At 34.9% G+C, this 15,893-nt stretch overlaps 2 protein-coding genes across 5 annotated transcripts; one reads left to right on the top strand and one right to left on the bottom strand.

The window, feature by feature from the left end:
• The first annotated feature begins 3,369 nt into the window (after positions 1-3,369).
• LOC145552836 (uncharacterized) lies at positions 3,370-11,348 on the top strand. Of its 3 annotated transcripts, none has more exons than XM_081610819.1 (15): positions 3,370-4,023; positions 4,091-4,150; positions 4,572-4,622; positions 4,723-4,914; positions 5,329-5,567; positions 6,396-6,508; positions 7,077-7,213; positions 7,356-7,424; positions 7,895-8,092; positions 8,658-8,750; positions 8,943-9,097; positions 9,232-9,360; positions 9,880-10,020; positions 10,356-10,467; positions 10,588-11,348. In XM_081610819.1, exons 1-15 carry the CDS (start codon positions 3,945-3,947, stop codon positions 10,803-10,805), a joined length of 1,986 nt encoding a protein of 661 aa, XP_081466945.1. In that variant the 5' UTR covers positions 3,370-3,944; the 3' UTR covers positions 10,806-11,348. The 3 variants fall into 3 exon arrangements, with proteins under 3 accessions (XP_081466945.1, XP_081466944.1, XP_081466943.1); XM_081610818.1 differs by having other exon boundaries at positions 8,850-9,076; XM_081610817.1 differs by having other exon boundaries at positions 8,850-9,097.
• A 115-nt stretch (positions 11,349-11,463) lies between these two features.
• LOC145552837 (uncharacterized) lies at positions 11,464-15,862 on the bottom strand. 2 transcript variants are annotated; one of them, XM_081610820.1, is made up of 6 exons: positions 14,978-15,856; positions 14,180-14,313; positions 13,899-14,046; positions 12,935-13,183; positions 11,819-12,083; positions 11,464-11,696 (listed from the first exon to the last, which is right to left on the bottom strand). In XM_081610820.1, exons 1-6 carry the CDS (start codon positions 15,331-15,333, stop codon positions 11,493-11,495), a joined length of 1,356 nt encoding a protein of 451 aa, XP_081466946.1. In that variant the 5' UTR covers positions 15,334-15,856; the 3' UTR covers positions 11,464-11,492. The 2 variants fall into 2 exon arrangements, with proteins under 2 accessions (XP_081466946.1, XP_081466947.1); XM_081610821.1 differs by lacking the exon at positions 12,935-13,183 and having other exon boundaries at positions 14,978-15,862.
• Between the last annotated feature and the right edge of the window lie 31 nt (positions 15,863-15,893).

Below are 15,893 nucleotides of genomic sequence, written 5' to 3'. Positions count from 1 at the left end.
AAACCCTCCTGAGCAGGCGATCAGTGTTCCTGCTTCTACGCTTTACCTACTTTCCAGATGGAAAATCTGCGCTTTCTTGTTGGGTTTTGAACGGACACTTATCTATACCTTCACTGCACTAATGTAATTTTTTTTTGTTTTGTTGGGTTTTCTAGAAAACAAATGAAATTGGGTAGCTTAATTATGATCATTCTTAGTTGTTTGACTCCTGAAGATGTTTAAGAGTTTAGAAATTCATTCTTCTAGACATAAGAGAAGTACATTTAAAATTAACTTTAATGTGTTTAAAAGACTCATGTGTTGTCTCTGCCTGGCAGAGCTTTCCATCCAGAATTGCTTCATGATTGATTGTCCTACAAGCTCTCTGTATTGTGCATAATTCATAAATAAACCTGATTGAGTGATTTTACCTGAACAGTGCTTGGTAAGTTTTTTTCCACAACAATGGAGAAAACATTAAAGGCTCTCAAGTAAAAAGCGTGGCAGTTTTAGTTAATGTTGGACCCATGAGCCAATGCTAACATTAGCATATTAGCCTGCAAAGACTTTTATGCGTCATCTTTTCAAAGAAAAATTAACCTGTAACCATATATGCGAGTAGTAAAGGCATACATGACACATGAAAATATACTGAAGACGAATATCTCACCTTTAAAGAAGCTCTGTTTCTTCCAGTGGAAGCTTCCCGCACTTTACTGCGCACCGCTGAGCTGAAGCATTGACTCCAGTGACAAAAATAGTCAAATCCAGTTTACTCAAAATAATGTAGTCTTGTACTTTTCTCAGGCCAAACATGTACATTGCTCACATTACTTGAGTTGAATAAACAATTTAGTGAGACTTGAGTAAAGCATACAAACCTAATTTAAGTAAGAATAGGTATTGCCTTTTAGAGTGTTCTAGGCAAGGGCGTAGGAACGAGTCTGTCATTGGGGGCGACGCATATCGGAAACCTGACAGATCAGTTAATATTTTGAGCAGAAATGTCAAACAATTATGCCATCATCACATCAGTAATGCGTTACTCTAATCTGACCCTTGTTTCAGTAATAAGTATTCTAACACGTTACTATTTACAATCCAATAATCAGGATTCCAGGATGAACACTCACTTTAGCATTTGCCTCACAACTAGCAAGCTACATACTCTGGTAGCACTGACAGGCTACCAGATTCTGATATATCTTATTGGTCAAAAGACATTTGATTATTGGTCAAAATGCACTGATATAAATTGACTTGCAGTTGAACTGGTTCTACTTCTTTCTAAAACCAAAGTAAAAAACAAATAATAAAATAGGACTCGGCAGTTTTAAACTCAATACAGCAGTTTGACCAACAAAAATAAAATCTAAAAAACAAGTTTTGTTCTTCTTGAACAACTCTCTACATCAGTGCAACAGTTTGATCTACAAAATAAATAAAAATGATGCTTTTCACGTCTGACACCTTAGCTCCTCACTGTTAACTCAGTCTCACTTTCCAGCCCTGCATTCAGTAACTTAGCAAACATGAGCCATAAAAAACACTGAGGCAAAAAGCCTAAATGTTTTTATTCTCCTGTCATTTTTAGCCGCAGACATTTAATTAAAAATATCTACAGATATGTGTTTCTGTCTCTGCCTCCCTCTGACTCTCTGCTCATGGACTTACAACAGACACTACAGTCATTTACAGGATCAGAATGTGAACTAAATATAAAAAGTATGTTTTTATCATACAGAATGCAACAACTTCATTTTCAGATGTATACATTATTATACATCTCAACTCTATTTACTTTGTAGCAAAAATTTTCACTAATTTACTTTTAAACCTCTCCTCAAGCACTTTTCTTATTGTCTCATGTAATTAATATAATTTTTATATAATTAATTAATATAATTTTTATATCTTCACACTCTAAAACTCCACCTGGCTCTCCTATGCCTGATCTGCTCCTCTCTTAATAAAATAATTTAGCTTATTTAAGCGCTCTGCTAATGCGCTGTAAAAGCATGCGAGTGGAAGATTTTAAAATTCTTCGCAACTGAGGTGAAATTATTGGGGGGGACGAATGTGACTCTCTTCAATATTGGGAGGGGGGGGGCGGACATGTCCCCCCGCTTCCTACGCCTATGCAAGTGACGCTAAAAGTTGGACGAAGTCCCCACCTTCTATGAAAGCGAAGCGCTGCTGATTTTACATGTCGCCATATCTTATGGTTTATGCAGCGCTATTATATAACTGACGATTAGACAGACATCTTCTCCCGCTCAAAGGAAACCACTGCACATGTCGGGAGCTTCACGTGCGAGTAAAGTTGGAGGCGATGGGTGACAACAGACGCGTAAGTCACGTTATTACTTGGATTTTACGGCGCCACCTTAAGACACTGAACTTCACATTTTAACGGAAAAAAAAGCTCAATGCGACTTGGATGTAACGAGTAACGCGACACTTTTGTAGAAATGTAGTGAAGTAAAATGTACAGATACTTACTGTAAAATGTAGTGGAGTAAAAGTATAAAGTACCCATTATTAAATCTACTTAAGTACAGATACACGAAAATTGTACTTAAGTACAGTAACAAAGTACATGTACTTCGTTACTTCCCACTACTGGCTAGGCATTTTTAATTTTTTTAAGCGGTGTATTTTCAACCATTTAGACACCTAAAATTTTAGCTTAGCTTTTGGACACAATTTTATTTTGGTTTCAAATATTAGCATCAACAGTTTTGTATAATTTTACACATCAAATTTGTTGGAATAAAATGACCGACACACATTACTTATTTTATTATTGCACAAAGACACAACAGTGAAATTGGCATCGAAATGTCTGAAAATAGTAAATCATATATATTTAGCAATATATTATTTGTATATTTATAGGCACACTTGCGACTTTTCTATTTTTTTTTCCTGTGGCCAAGCGTCATGTCGTTTCCAATTTCACTGTTGTGTCAGTGCGACGATAAAACAAGTCAAAAAGAAAAATCTTATGAAAAACATTTTATATATATACTGACTTTCTACAGAGGGCTCAGTTAAGTGCGGTTAAAAGTAATAAGTTTTGACAAATAATTGTACATCAAGGTCAGGCAGATGTTAGCATACTTGCTATGCTAATTTTAGGTTAGCATAGCGTAGTTAGACGATTATGCTAATATAGTTGTGCATTTAGTTATATCTGAATTTTTATTTTTATCTATAAAATGCCAAAATTTAAGTATAACTTTAGATTTTGATTCATCTGATCAAATTTTTTAATATTAAATGATTTATGTTTTAATCTGTTAGTAGCCTCTTTACCAAATACTGGCTACTTTTTATTTGAGTAAAAATATGTTGTACTGCTACTTGAGTACAACTCTACCCACCTATGGAGGACCAAAACTGACATAATAATAAATAAAAGAATATATATATATACTATATATTTTCTTTTTTATTTCTCCATACACTTGACTTTCCATCAAGAAAAATAGACATTTTTTATTTATTATTTCCTAACCGTATTTATTTCTTGATGTATTTATTTATTATTTCCTCGCTGCATTATTATTCACTCCTCCGTATTATTATTCACTCCTTCGTATTATTATTCACTCCTCCATATTATTATTCACTCCTCCGTATTATTATTCACTCCTACGTTTTATTATTCCCTCGTCCGTTTTATTATTCCCTCGTCCGTTTTATTATTCCCTCGTCCGTTTTATTATTCCCTCGTCCGTTTTATTATTCCCTCGTCCGTTTTATTATTCCCTCGTCCGTTTTATTATTCCCTCGTCGGTGTACGAACGAGGGAATGTAAATATGTAAATGAGGAAGCCTGCTTTCTATGTCCTGCTCCTCTATTGGGTCAATCAACCGGAAACAGAACGATCAGTCTGCAGATCCATTGTTCATGCCTTTCTACTTTGCGCTTTCGGCCTCAGTTGAGCAGTACTTAAGGTATGGCGGAGTCACATGGCGGACGCTCAGTTTCTGACTTGTTAAGGGAGGCTGCGAATAGGTTGGAGGAGTTGGAACGCGGTAAGTTTTGGCTAACTATACATTTGGAAATTTGTGGAAGATGTTAATCATACTCTCATTTCATTAGCAACCACCGGTTCTACTCCTCCGACACAAAGTCCCAGGGCCAGGCCAACGCGCAATTTTAGTAAGTGTTCTCTTGTTCCCGTCCTTGTGTGTGTTTTTTTTTTTTTTTTTTTTACTATTTTTAATGTAATTCGTCAGCTTATGTTATGTTACTTCGTTATTGTACTTAAGTACATTTATTGAGTACTTTCTCCACCACTGATGGGCGGAGCAGCAGGAAGACGCAGGTGGAACCGTATCAGATGGGGAATCGTGGATTGACATACTCCCGTTTCCTCCCACAGTCCATAAACACGACTGTCAGGTTTATTGGTCTGTCTAAATCAGGGATGTCCAAAATGTTTTTAGTGAGCGCCAAAATGCAGAAAAATAAATGAAGGTATTTAGAGTCTAAATTATCCGTAGTTGTGAGTGTGTGTTCATGTTGCTTACAATGCCAGACTTTCTCACATATTTTGACACATTTCTCATCATTTTCACAGCATCAACAACACCTGGAAATGTTGATTTTGCAGGACGGCATCCGGTTGATGGTGAGCTATTTCATAGTTTTTAAAAAAAGGTTTTTAAAAAATTGTCTTTCTTAAGTATGTAACTTTGGTGCTTTGAACACTTGATTATTTTCACCCTCAGCTGAGGTTTCTAGACTGTTTTCCAGCCGGACAAATCTAAGGCATCAGAGACGGACAAATCCCGTCTGTCAGACGACGTATACACACAGTTTCTGTTGTCTTGCACGGAAAGACTCCTCGGTTGTCCCAAGACGACAGGACAAAGAGCGTCTCCAAAGAGCTGGGCTGGGAGAAAAACGCATATGTTTCCGAGGTGGGTTAGTTATGTTACTGTTGCTTTACTATTTTGCTTGTCTAACAATGTATGTAAAATGTTTTAGTTCCATAAATTAAAGTGTGTTTGTAAGGACAAACCAATTATGTGTCTTTAAAAGGCCACACTGGTTTGCAATACATCAAACAATTTTATTTTGACAAGTTTGATACATTCCTTCAAAATTTCTTGCTTAATTTTTAAAATGTAATGATTTATGTTTCTTATTTGTTTGTAGAGTGCAACAATGTACTACTAATGGAATGTCTTTCTTTTGTTAAACTACTTATTTTTTATTGAAAACAGACAGACATTACATTTGTTATTACATTTAGTGGATGTCAAAGACTCCAATGATAAGGTTTCGATAGACAAGTTCCTTCATTTTTATCTTTTGTTTATGTTATTTTTCAGGTAACTTCAAAAGTTCTGAAGATTTTTCTCACTGGCTGTATGACAATTATCCAAAGTTGAGGAATAGTGGCGGATACGAGCTCCTTAGATCATCTGGTAACACGAGATCTCGCCAGCTTACACTTATACACTGTCCTAACGAAGGATACAGTGTAGAATACCTGAAGGCACCGAGCACCATGATTTTTCACTCCACTATATACATCCGGCCTGTTCAATCCAATATCAGCATGGAGCAGGTAACTACATATTTTTACTCTGAAATATGATCACTGAACTTGCACTTTAAATCTTGGCTCACAACTGTACAACTGTAATAATCGCTACATTGTTTTATTGATATTTTTGTACTAATAAAATGCACAGGCATTGTGAATTTAGAAATTATCAGTGATAGATGTTTATATCTATCTATCTATATAGACCAGTGGCTATATAGGATCATATTGAATTATTATTGGATCATATTGAATTATGATCATATGATCATAATGATTCAATCCGACTAGGTCATAGTCGGACATGGGGTTCGGGGCCATCGACCGGTGTTCTATCAGATAGCCATACGCTGTCAGGATAGCATACATGCAGTTAGTACGCATGCCCGCGCATGCGCATTAAGAAGTCCAACCGTCAGTGGAGTTGTCAGTTCAGCATACACAACACGTTATGACGAAAATAAGTCATTAAATTGTCTATAATATCACATGATAACTAGATAAATATACATGCGTTGTCGTGGTTTCAACGTGTATTTAAAGCAGGTCTTGTTGCTGCTACAGTAAATTACAACACACGCCGTGTAAAACTCATTAACCTACTTAACCGCTAAGTCAGGATGCCATACAGTTGTTCATAACAAAGTGTATGATGATCTACGTCATGATTATATGTTGCTGATTAAATAAAATCATATGGTAATGACTGCGTATACATGTCTGAGCTAAGCGTATGACTATCTGACAATGTATGCTGATCTGACAGAACACCGGCCCCTATCATGTTTCAAGCTCCACCACTGAGAGATACTTATTTTTAATCTTTATATGTATTTGCTTTCTATGTAGGAAGAAATCGATTGTCATTCCGGCCAATTTTCTGGACCACTGACACCATGTCTTTTTTGTGGAGAGGACTTTCCTTTTTCACAGATGAGGACACACAATCAGTCATGTTCAAGGTACTGACCTAAATCTAAAGTACTCAGCTATACACAATGTTGGACTTAAAAATGTAAAATGCTTTCCCAGACATTTATATTACCTGGATTTACAAATGAGTCACATATACCTATGTAAGAATTGCCTTCATATACCATTTTACAGATTCTTAGGTTTATTCTTTGCTATGAAGTGGTAATGGCTTAATCGAAATTTACTCTTAGTTTATTGTCAGTTTAATTTACATAATTTTAAAAATTAACTTTTAATAAAATTTAATATTTAAATTAACATAACATGGATATTATATGACTTCCCAATCCATAAGGAGTTGTATCCAAAATATTTTTATTAATAAAATTATATATAGGCGATGTACATAATCTGACACTATCAGGTGCAACACATTGTGAAGGAAGACACACCACACAAATGATGAAGATGTTTACATGTAGTACTATTACACATATTTTAATATAATGTGACATATTTAGAGTGACTCAAATTTTTCATTTAGAATACATATATATTTTTTGGGTAATAATAAATAACATGAATGATGTACATCCTTATTTGTAATTGTTTCAGAATATCACAGGTTGACAGGGAAAGACAGACAGAAAATGACACTGGAGAGGAATCTATCCCTTCCACCAGGGGAACAAGTCGCACCTCTTCACTGCAACATGCTATAGATATAGGGGAAAATACAGGTTCAGATCAGGGTTTGTACAGTGATATCTGCAACCAACTGCAGCAATATTTTGTGTATTTTTAATGTCAGTCCATTGAGTTTGCAAATTAATAGAAGCCGACTTGTATTAAATGTGTCTTATAACTTGTGCTATGACTGTTTTTTATCTTTAGCTGGTCCTTCTACTTCTACAAGTGTACAACTGGCTAATCCTCCAGAAATTGAAAATGATCAGGGACATGGTAATTGGCATTATTGTATCATACTTCAGACTTCAATCTATTACTCAGTAGATGTTAAGATTTTCCGTTTATGTCAATGGTCACTTGGGCACCTATTGAAAACAGTGGCTTTCCATTTTTTTTTTCAAATTGATCGTGCTTGTTTGTCATTGTGACGCAAACCTGCTGCTCATGTCATGACATTTGTTATAAAATGTTTTTTTCAATATTCAATGACACACACTCATGTAATAATTATAAAAGGAGACCAGCGCATCACATTAACAAAGTTTGTTTCATTTTGAAAACTGTGCCTTCTTTTATTAATGAGGCCCCAGTTGTTCAGTTGCTACATGGAGTATGGAATGTACATGATTAGAAAAAATGTAAGGATAGAATAGATGTTTTGGTAAAAGTCTGGTTTTGTAGTCATGTCTTTACTTAAAAATTAATACAGCACTGATTTTTGTCCTGTTCATGTCTCTGTTAAGCTTGGATTACAGAACCTCTCCCAGCAAAAGCTTCTGAACTGTACATTGACTCAGTACGTAAAGCGAACAAGGATAAAGACAGTCTGACATTTACTCTGAGTTTAAAGGAAAGCCTGAAGGAAAGGAACCGTGCCATTATTGGATTCTACAAAAGACCACGAGTGCAGTGGACCAACCCACTGCACTGCCAACTCATAGGTAAAAATGACATGAAATAATTTTTATCATTATAATCACGTTGGGAACACGTTTGGCTTATGCTCAACAATAAATTATTTTCATAACAGTCAAATATGAACTTGCTTATATGCACAAATTTGGTATGACTGACTGTTGGATCGTAATTGTTTGATTTGTCATATGGCATATGTTCTTTAACTAAGGTAAAATGCCTTTTAAATGTAATTGGTCCTCCATAGCTTGTTGATATTGCAATAACACATTATTTAAGATGGTTACAATTTATATTTAAACTTGAAAGCACTTTTAAATGCCTTGCTGGTGAAATAGGATATATAAATGCAATATGATTCAATAAATGATTTATGTAATGGATATGCTAAAAATGTATTAAATATTGTTAGATTAGATATTACGTCTTTGGATGGAGATTAACAAAATTAAAATTAAATTAATTTTTTCTAAACAAAATATAAATTTATTTATTCATTTAATTAGCCAGTAACTGCATGGACACAAACTCTTGCAAGAAGTTGCTTTGATCTTTTTCACACAACTTATCTTCTTTCTACCTCTTTCTTAGGTGATACCGCAATTGGGGATGGTGTCAATCGACATATACTTTCCATAGTAATGTATCATCTCCAAAATGGATTCCTGCTAGCTGAAGAAAATGGTACGGTTGTTTTGTTCATTGTCTTGTCCTGGCAGCTATGCTATGGAGGTAGTTCAGTAAAAATATGTTTATTTAAATATCTACATAATATCTTAACAGATGTGACAACATTGTTGTTCGAGGGTGAGCAGGACCATTTAACTCCCTCCACATCAAGGTTGCTTACAGAAAGCGACTTTTTTGTGGTGGCAGGTAGAATGATTGGCCACAGCTTCCTGAATGGTGGACCTCGTCTGGTTGGTCTCAGCCCTGCCATTATGCACGTGCTGATTGGAGGGGACCCAGAAACCGCCACTTTAACAGAGTCAGATTGTGCTGACCAAGACGTACGGGAAGTTGTATCAATGGTTAGATTAATGTATTTATTTTCTTTTTGCGCAATTTTGGATGCCCTTCATATATACTTAGAGATTTATATGTTGCTGTGCATATCTATCAATTGATGTCAAACTGTTTCATTTCTTCAAAATTACATATGTAGTTACAAGGAACAAAGGAATTGAGTGAAGAGGAGAAGTCTAAGGTCCTCGCTTTGACGCTGCCATGGGATCTTCCCGGCGTTACATCCAAAAATAGATTTTGGCTCAAGGAGAAAATCCTTCTACATGCTGTAAGTTAAAATGCATGCAGAAAAAATGTCTTATGAAAGGCCATACATTGAGGTAAAAGTGTCCCAATGTTGTTGTACAGTCACTGCAGTCATTATAGTCTTACCTTGCACAATGTATAAGTGTTGAAAGTAAAGACAATTTCTATAAAGACAGAAGGTATGTAATATTAAAGACAAATATGTCTCTTTGTATTACAGATTGTGATAAACATTTTCTTTTAATTTTTTAAATTTTGAATACTCTAATCATAAATTTAAAAAATAACCTAAAAAAGTGTCATGATGATAAATCCTTTAAAAGCAATAAAGAGCATGTCATTAATTCCATACAAAATTTTTAAATTATATTTCTAAGCTTCCAGGACAACCTCTTAAGTACAACACAGAGCATAACAATGTACCTTCTTCTCTTTAACATTGCAATGACCATTGAACTAACTGTCGTCTGTTTTTTTTGTTTTGTTTTTTTATTTTCAAATGTCTTACAGTGTATCACAATGTTTTTCTTATGTTTTGTAGGTTTTGGAAAGAACAGAAAAACAAGTCAAACAAATTCGAAGAGGACTCAAAGACACAGGCGTTTTAGAATTTTTCAGTTCAAGGCCTGATGCTTTGCCTTTACTTTTTCCAAGGGCCAGAGAGGCTGAAATAACTCCACAGGTAAGTTCACATTGCACAGCTTACAATTACACAATGCATGCAAAGTTGTTGTTTTTTTCATATTAAACTAAAAACCATTAAGAATATATTTTGGGGATGGGGCCTACATACAGTGCTTGTACACGTGAAGTTATATGCACTTGAGACATGTTACTGCACAGTACATACAAATGCATGACACTGTTTACACTTGTATTTCATATGTCTCTTCTGCACATTAAAACACTAAACAAAAGACTTTACACATTCTTAGGCCTACCTTTATACGCATCTTTTTCAAATCTTCAATAACCTATATGTAGATGAATGTTTTTGCATTTCATTTCTTTGTGCAGATGTTACTTGATAACATCAACTGGCCTAATGACGAAGAGATCGATGAGGACATAGTCTCTTTGGAAGATCACTGTCTGATTATGAGTTTCCTTCGCAGATTCATCGAAAGTGGTAAGAAATTATTTAAAAATACATTGGGTTTTTTCAAAACTTAATTGGGAAGAGTTTTTTCACAGATGTATTAATTAAATTTTAATCTTAACATAATTTTTGTATTTGTGTGCCGTAAAGGGACGTCGGACATCCTAAGGAATCTACTAACCTTTTGGACTGGCTGGGGTCTGGTCAGCTCCAATCTGGAGATTCAAGTTGTTGACTGCAGTCTCCCGCAGTCATCTACTTGCTTTCTGATGTTGAAATTGTCAAAAAATGACAAAACCTATGCAGACTTCCACCAAAACCTTATGGCCAGCATTTCATCAAGCTATTCAGGTTTCGGACTAATTTGAACCAGGCTATTGCAACGCGTTACAAGTTTACGCACTTAGACATGCCCCATGACATTTCTTGTCAAAGTTACAACTTTCTAATTTTCTGTAATGGTTCTGAAGTAATGTGTAGTGCACTTGTTAATTACTCGAGTTTGACAGAACTTTGCATTATTGTTTAAAATATAACTGCTTCAAGTTATTGTACAACTTATTGAAGAGCTTGTTCTTGATGCTATCAATTGTTTACTAAGTTTACCTAGTCATTTGTAGTATTGCACAAAAACTTTCAAAATATAAAACCATAGTAATACTTTATTTCTTAGCTTGAAATTAATTAAACCTACAAGCTAAAATCTGATATATATTGATTTATAATGAAAAGTCATATTAAAGGTGTTTTTATTACAGAAACATGTAAGTAGCACATTTAAACACTGAATATTGTTAATTTCCAAATAGTTCACATCAAGTTTATTGTCTTTTCAATTACAAAATGTAACTGGACCACTGTGAAAGATTATGTGATGGTTATAAATAAATAGCAAGTTGTTTCTGTTATAATGGAGTTAATTTTATTAACTTTTCGTCTGAAAAGGAGCAACATACATTATGATAATAAATTACACACTCAAAGAAAATATTTTTATCTAATAAGGAAACAAAGTTGCATCAAATTTTCAAGGACGTTTCTTTTGTAGCCTCTATTTACATATTTCCAAATATTTCAGTGAGAATATCAACTGTCTGTTGATAAACATTTATCACATTAGAAAACAAGGTCGTTGGATCTGGTAGTCTTTCAATTTCCACCCGAGTCAAAGGCCTTGGAAGCTCTACCTCTGGCACAGTCACGCCATCATGATGGTGACCATATTGCCTCTCCCCATCAATACCATACTGGTTGTCAACCTGTCAAAGATTTAAGAAATCGTGATATAAATAAAATCCAAATTAGACACACTGGAGTTTTTTTTAAAACACACAAGTTAATTTATAATTAAACTTTGTGAAATGGAACACATTACACAAACCTGTGTGGGGTCGCCATCTTCACGTTGGTTTTGAGACCACAACAGTAGTGGTGACTGGTTCCGTTCTGTACGTAGTCTGTGGTTGTTCCAGCCGTCCATGAAAAATCTCAGATGTCTGTTGATTTGAGGTAGAAAGGTCCAGTGTAATGCGTATAAGTGCACCTCGTTGTCTGTTTGCAACAGGCCCTCGGTCTCCAGGTAGCAGAAAGTTGTATAAAACAGATCCAACACTGCCCCAAATACATCTCTCCACAACCTCTCAATCCTGGATTGAAAAGACATTTTAATGAGAAAAACAAGGATCTCATAATACACTTATTTAAAGACCAACAACTTTAAATTCTATTTACATTATGTCACTCAATGTTATTCATGTCCTGTAAATGTATTTAGTCTTTAGAAAACAAATTGAATGGTTATTTAAAATCTTTAATAACAGTCTGAGCGTCAATAATTTTCAGCAAATTCAGTCATGTGTACTACAAAAATGTGAAGACACAGACAACTGTACAAAGCCTTGGACTGCTACACAAGTTAGATGAGTTAGAGCAGTTTAGTCTTCCAGCAGCCCATGACCATGGAGACAAAGGAGAAGACGTGAGAGAAAACAAAAGCTAGGGTGTCATGGACTTGCACATCAGCTAAAAGCTACCCTTTCCAAATGATAGCTTGAAAGCAATGTATCATTGCTTTCATGTAGTCCATTAAGCTTCATGGATTACATGAATCTTAATGTAACCACCAAAAGGGAAACAAGAAACTGCTGCTTTCTCTTTTTCTGCAAGACATGGATAAACTATTTTTTTCCTGATAATGCCATAAGGCTTGGAGGGGCTAACAACTTTTATTGCATGACAGGAGTCATGCTCTTACAGGTAAATCCAGTATAGGTTGTGTTTGGATTTACATTAACAGCTGGCTTCACAACGCCACCCTGGTATCCAGTTATTGCTCTGTAGACATTGAGTTCATGATTTTGAGTTCCATATCTTTATACTAACCTCGGTAATTTGGTTATTTTTAATGCTATTTTTAAAAAGGTAGCAATTTCCATGTAAGTAGTCAATATGAAAAAAAAGGATAATGGATAATAAATATAGAATTTAATTTTAATACCTCTGGTTATGTGTGCTTCTTCCTGTTATGTGAGAATTTCTGTTATGTCCTCTGGTTGAAACCATGAAGTGTGCCACTAGTACGTTCTCTCCTCCTTTGTCTGAACGAACACGAGATGGCACTCCATATGTGTTCACAGCTTCAAGAAAGCTGTCAAGAACTGTTGTGGCACGGTTGTTTGTAGCAGCAGTCAGGTAAACAATGAGGCGGCTAAAGCCGTCAATGCCCCCGTGAACAACGACTCGCCATCTATATAGAGAAAAAACATTTTTGATTAGCACTGGTAGAAGAAACTTTATTTTTATTGTTGGATGCATGATTAAAATTCACATAGAAATAAAATCATAACTGCAGTGCAATTATTAAGCTAAGTCCATGTTTACGTTAAATAAAATGGTAGTTCCATTAAGGGTTAATTTCTCAATTAGGAAAAGCTGAGAAAAAAGTTATCCTTTTTTTGTCTCACTTTGAAAAATGGCATTAATAAAAGTAATCTGTATAATCATCAGCACTTGAAGTCCTTATTCCCTATTTGTAAAAAGTACATGTATTTTTAATGTCAACTTAATTCCTCTTTTTAAAAAATTACATTAATAAGTAATCATGAGCAGGCAAATAAATTTATAGGAATCAATTTTTACTTTAATGCTTTTCATTATGTAAATGTAATGAAGCAGCTATAGAAGTTTTACAAACATAAATCAAATGTTTTTTTTTTTCCTTAATAGGCCTATTCTTTTCATAATAGGTGTGACCCTTAATAAAATGATCAAAACCATTTCAAAATAGATGGTCATTAAAAAAGGAAAATTTGTATGCTTAATTTAGGAAGATTTAACATGTTTGATCAGTATCTGCAGGTCACTAACTATATAGTTAAGCATTTATCTGGTCTTGTCATTTCTCTGTGTCCATAAAGTATCAGGAATTGTTGATATTATTCTATCAAATAAATAATTCTGACCGTATAAGTTTATGGTTTCCATCTATGTGCCACAAGCTGTTTGGAGCTGGCACAGAGTATCTTCTACGACGAACAGTGCGAAGCTGGAAAGTGCGCGTCAATATTCCTTGCTGGTCAACTCGGTGCATTGCTTCTTGCACTCTTCTTCCTTGAAAATTTAAGTAAACCATAATTAAAGCATATTTTATTTGGAGGTGAAGAACATTTATCATCAATTGAATGATATATAAAACTGCAATTGTTGTTTGTATAAGCAGCCACAGGCTCATCTGTTGACTTACTTTGGATATGAATACCTCGGGCATTCAAGTAGCCCAATAACATCTTGTATCCTGTGTTAGGGTGATAACTTAGAATGTCTCGCACAACTCCATCGAGCTCATCATCTTCTATGTTGCTGTATAATTGAGATATTCTAAAAGAGAAAATAAAAAGCAACACAAAGTGAAGTTACACACACAGAATGAATTGCAGGAATAATTACCATAATAGTTATGTGGAAGAATATTAATGGTGGACAGCAAAAAATTCGTAAATACTTTTCTGATGCCATCTAAAACTAAATATATTACTATTAATCAATCAATCCATCAACACTTATCATTATCCTAGTTGGGTGATGATGGGTGAGGTAAACTATCTCCAGAGGTTAAGAGGTCAGAAGCAGGGTTAGAACAGAGAACGAGCAAATCATTAATGAATATGAATATCTCACAATTCTGAACTTCTTCAGTGAATTAAAGGCTCAAGATGACATGTTTTATTAGTAAAATTTGATATTTGGACATTTGAACACAACAGATCAGAAACATGCGGTCAGGGGAGGCAGAGCGTCAGCTGTCATCATGAAAAAATAATATAATGATAACATTATTTATAATGATTTTTGCACCCTGTTTTTCCATAGCTAAACACTAACATGAATGGGATCTTATGATTTAGATTAAGTCAGTACCTCAACAGCCATGAAACATAACCACACGCAACTGAAACAGATGTTCTGTAACAACTGGAATTATAATACTAATATTAAATACAAATAAGTTCCAAAAAGCAAAAGAAATATCACACATGCTTACCTTATACCGTACTCTGCCATTCGCCTGTGAACTGTTCTTTCACTGACCCCAAAAAGTCTGCCAATATCCATGACGGATACACCAGCAAGAAGAAATGATTCCAATACCTCAGCAGGCAGCAAATATCCAGGTCTTCCAACTGTTCTTGTGTGGTACACAGATTGGTGCAAACGGCAAGCCACTTCCTCCAACATCTGGACAACTAATGAGTCAGCATCATTATCCGTGTCTGCAGGTACCTGGACCAGCAACTCCATAAAAACATTGACACGAAAAAGCAAATAGTCATCACTGACTGTGCTACTTTCAGCTAAATTGGCAAGGTGCCTTAAATCCTCAGCAATCCTACGATACATGTCTTAGATTTTTTAAAATTCCTCTAAAAAAGGTTGCTCTGCTAAGAGAAGCACAGCGCAGGCATGAACAATGGATCTGCAGACTGATCGTTCTGTTTCCGGTTGATTGACCCAATAGAAGAGCAGGACATAGAAAGCAGGCCTCCTCATTTACATATTTACATTCCCTCGTCCGTACACCGACGAGGGAATAATAAAACGGACGAGGGAATAATAAAACGGAGGAGGGAATAATAAAACGGACGAGGGAATAATAAAACGGAGGAGTGAATAATAATACGGAGGAGTGAATAATAATACGGAGGAGTGAATAATAATACGAAGGAGTGAATAATAATACAGAGGAGTGAATAATAATGCAGCGAGGAAATAATAAATAAATACATCAAGAAATAAATACGGTTAGGAAATAATAAATAAAAAATGTCTATTTTTCTTGATGGAAAGTCAAGTGTATGGAGAAATAAAAAAGAAAATATATAGTATATATATTTATTCTTTTATTTATTATTATGTCAGTTTTGGTCCTCCATACCCACCTGACTAGCACACGAGTTACA

This window comes from Poecilia reticulata, chromosome 9, assembly GCF_904066995.2.
Source record: "Poecilia reticulata chromosome 9, P_reticulata-male-v2, whole genome shotgun sequence".
Taxonomy (NCBI): Eukaryota; Metazoa; Chordata; class Actinopteri; order Cyprinodontiformes; family Poeciliidae; genus Poecilia; species Poecilia reticulata.
The sequence above is the reverse complement of the archived record's forward strand: the minus strand, read 5'-3'. Positions and strand labels throughout refer to the sequence as shown.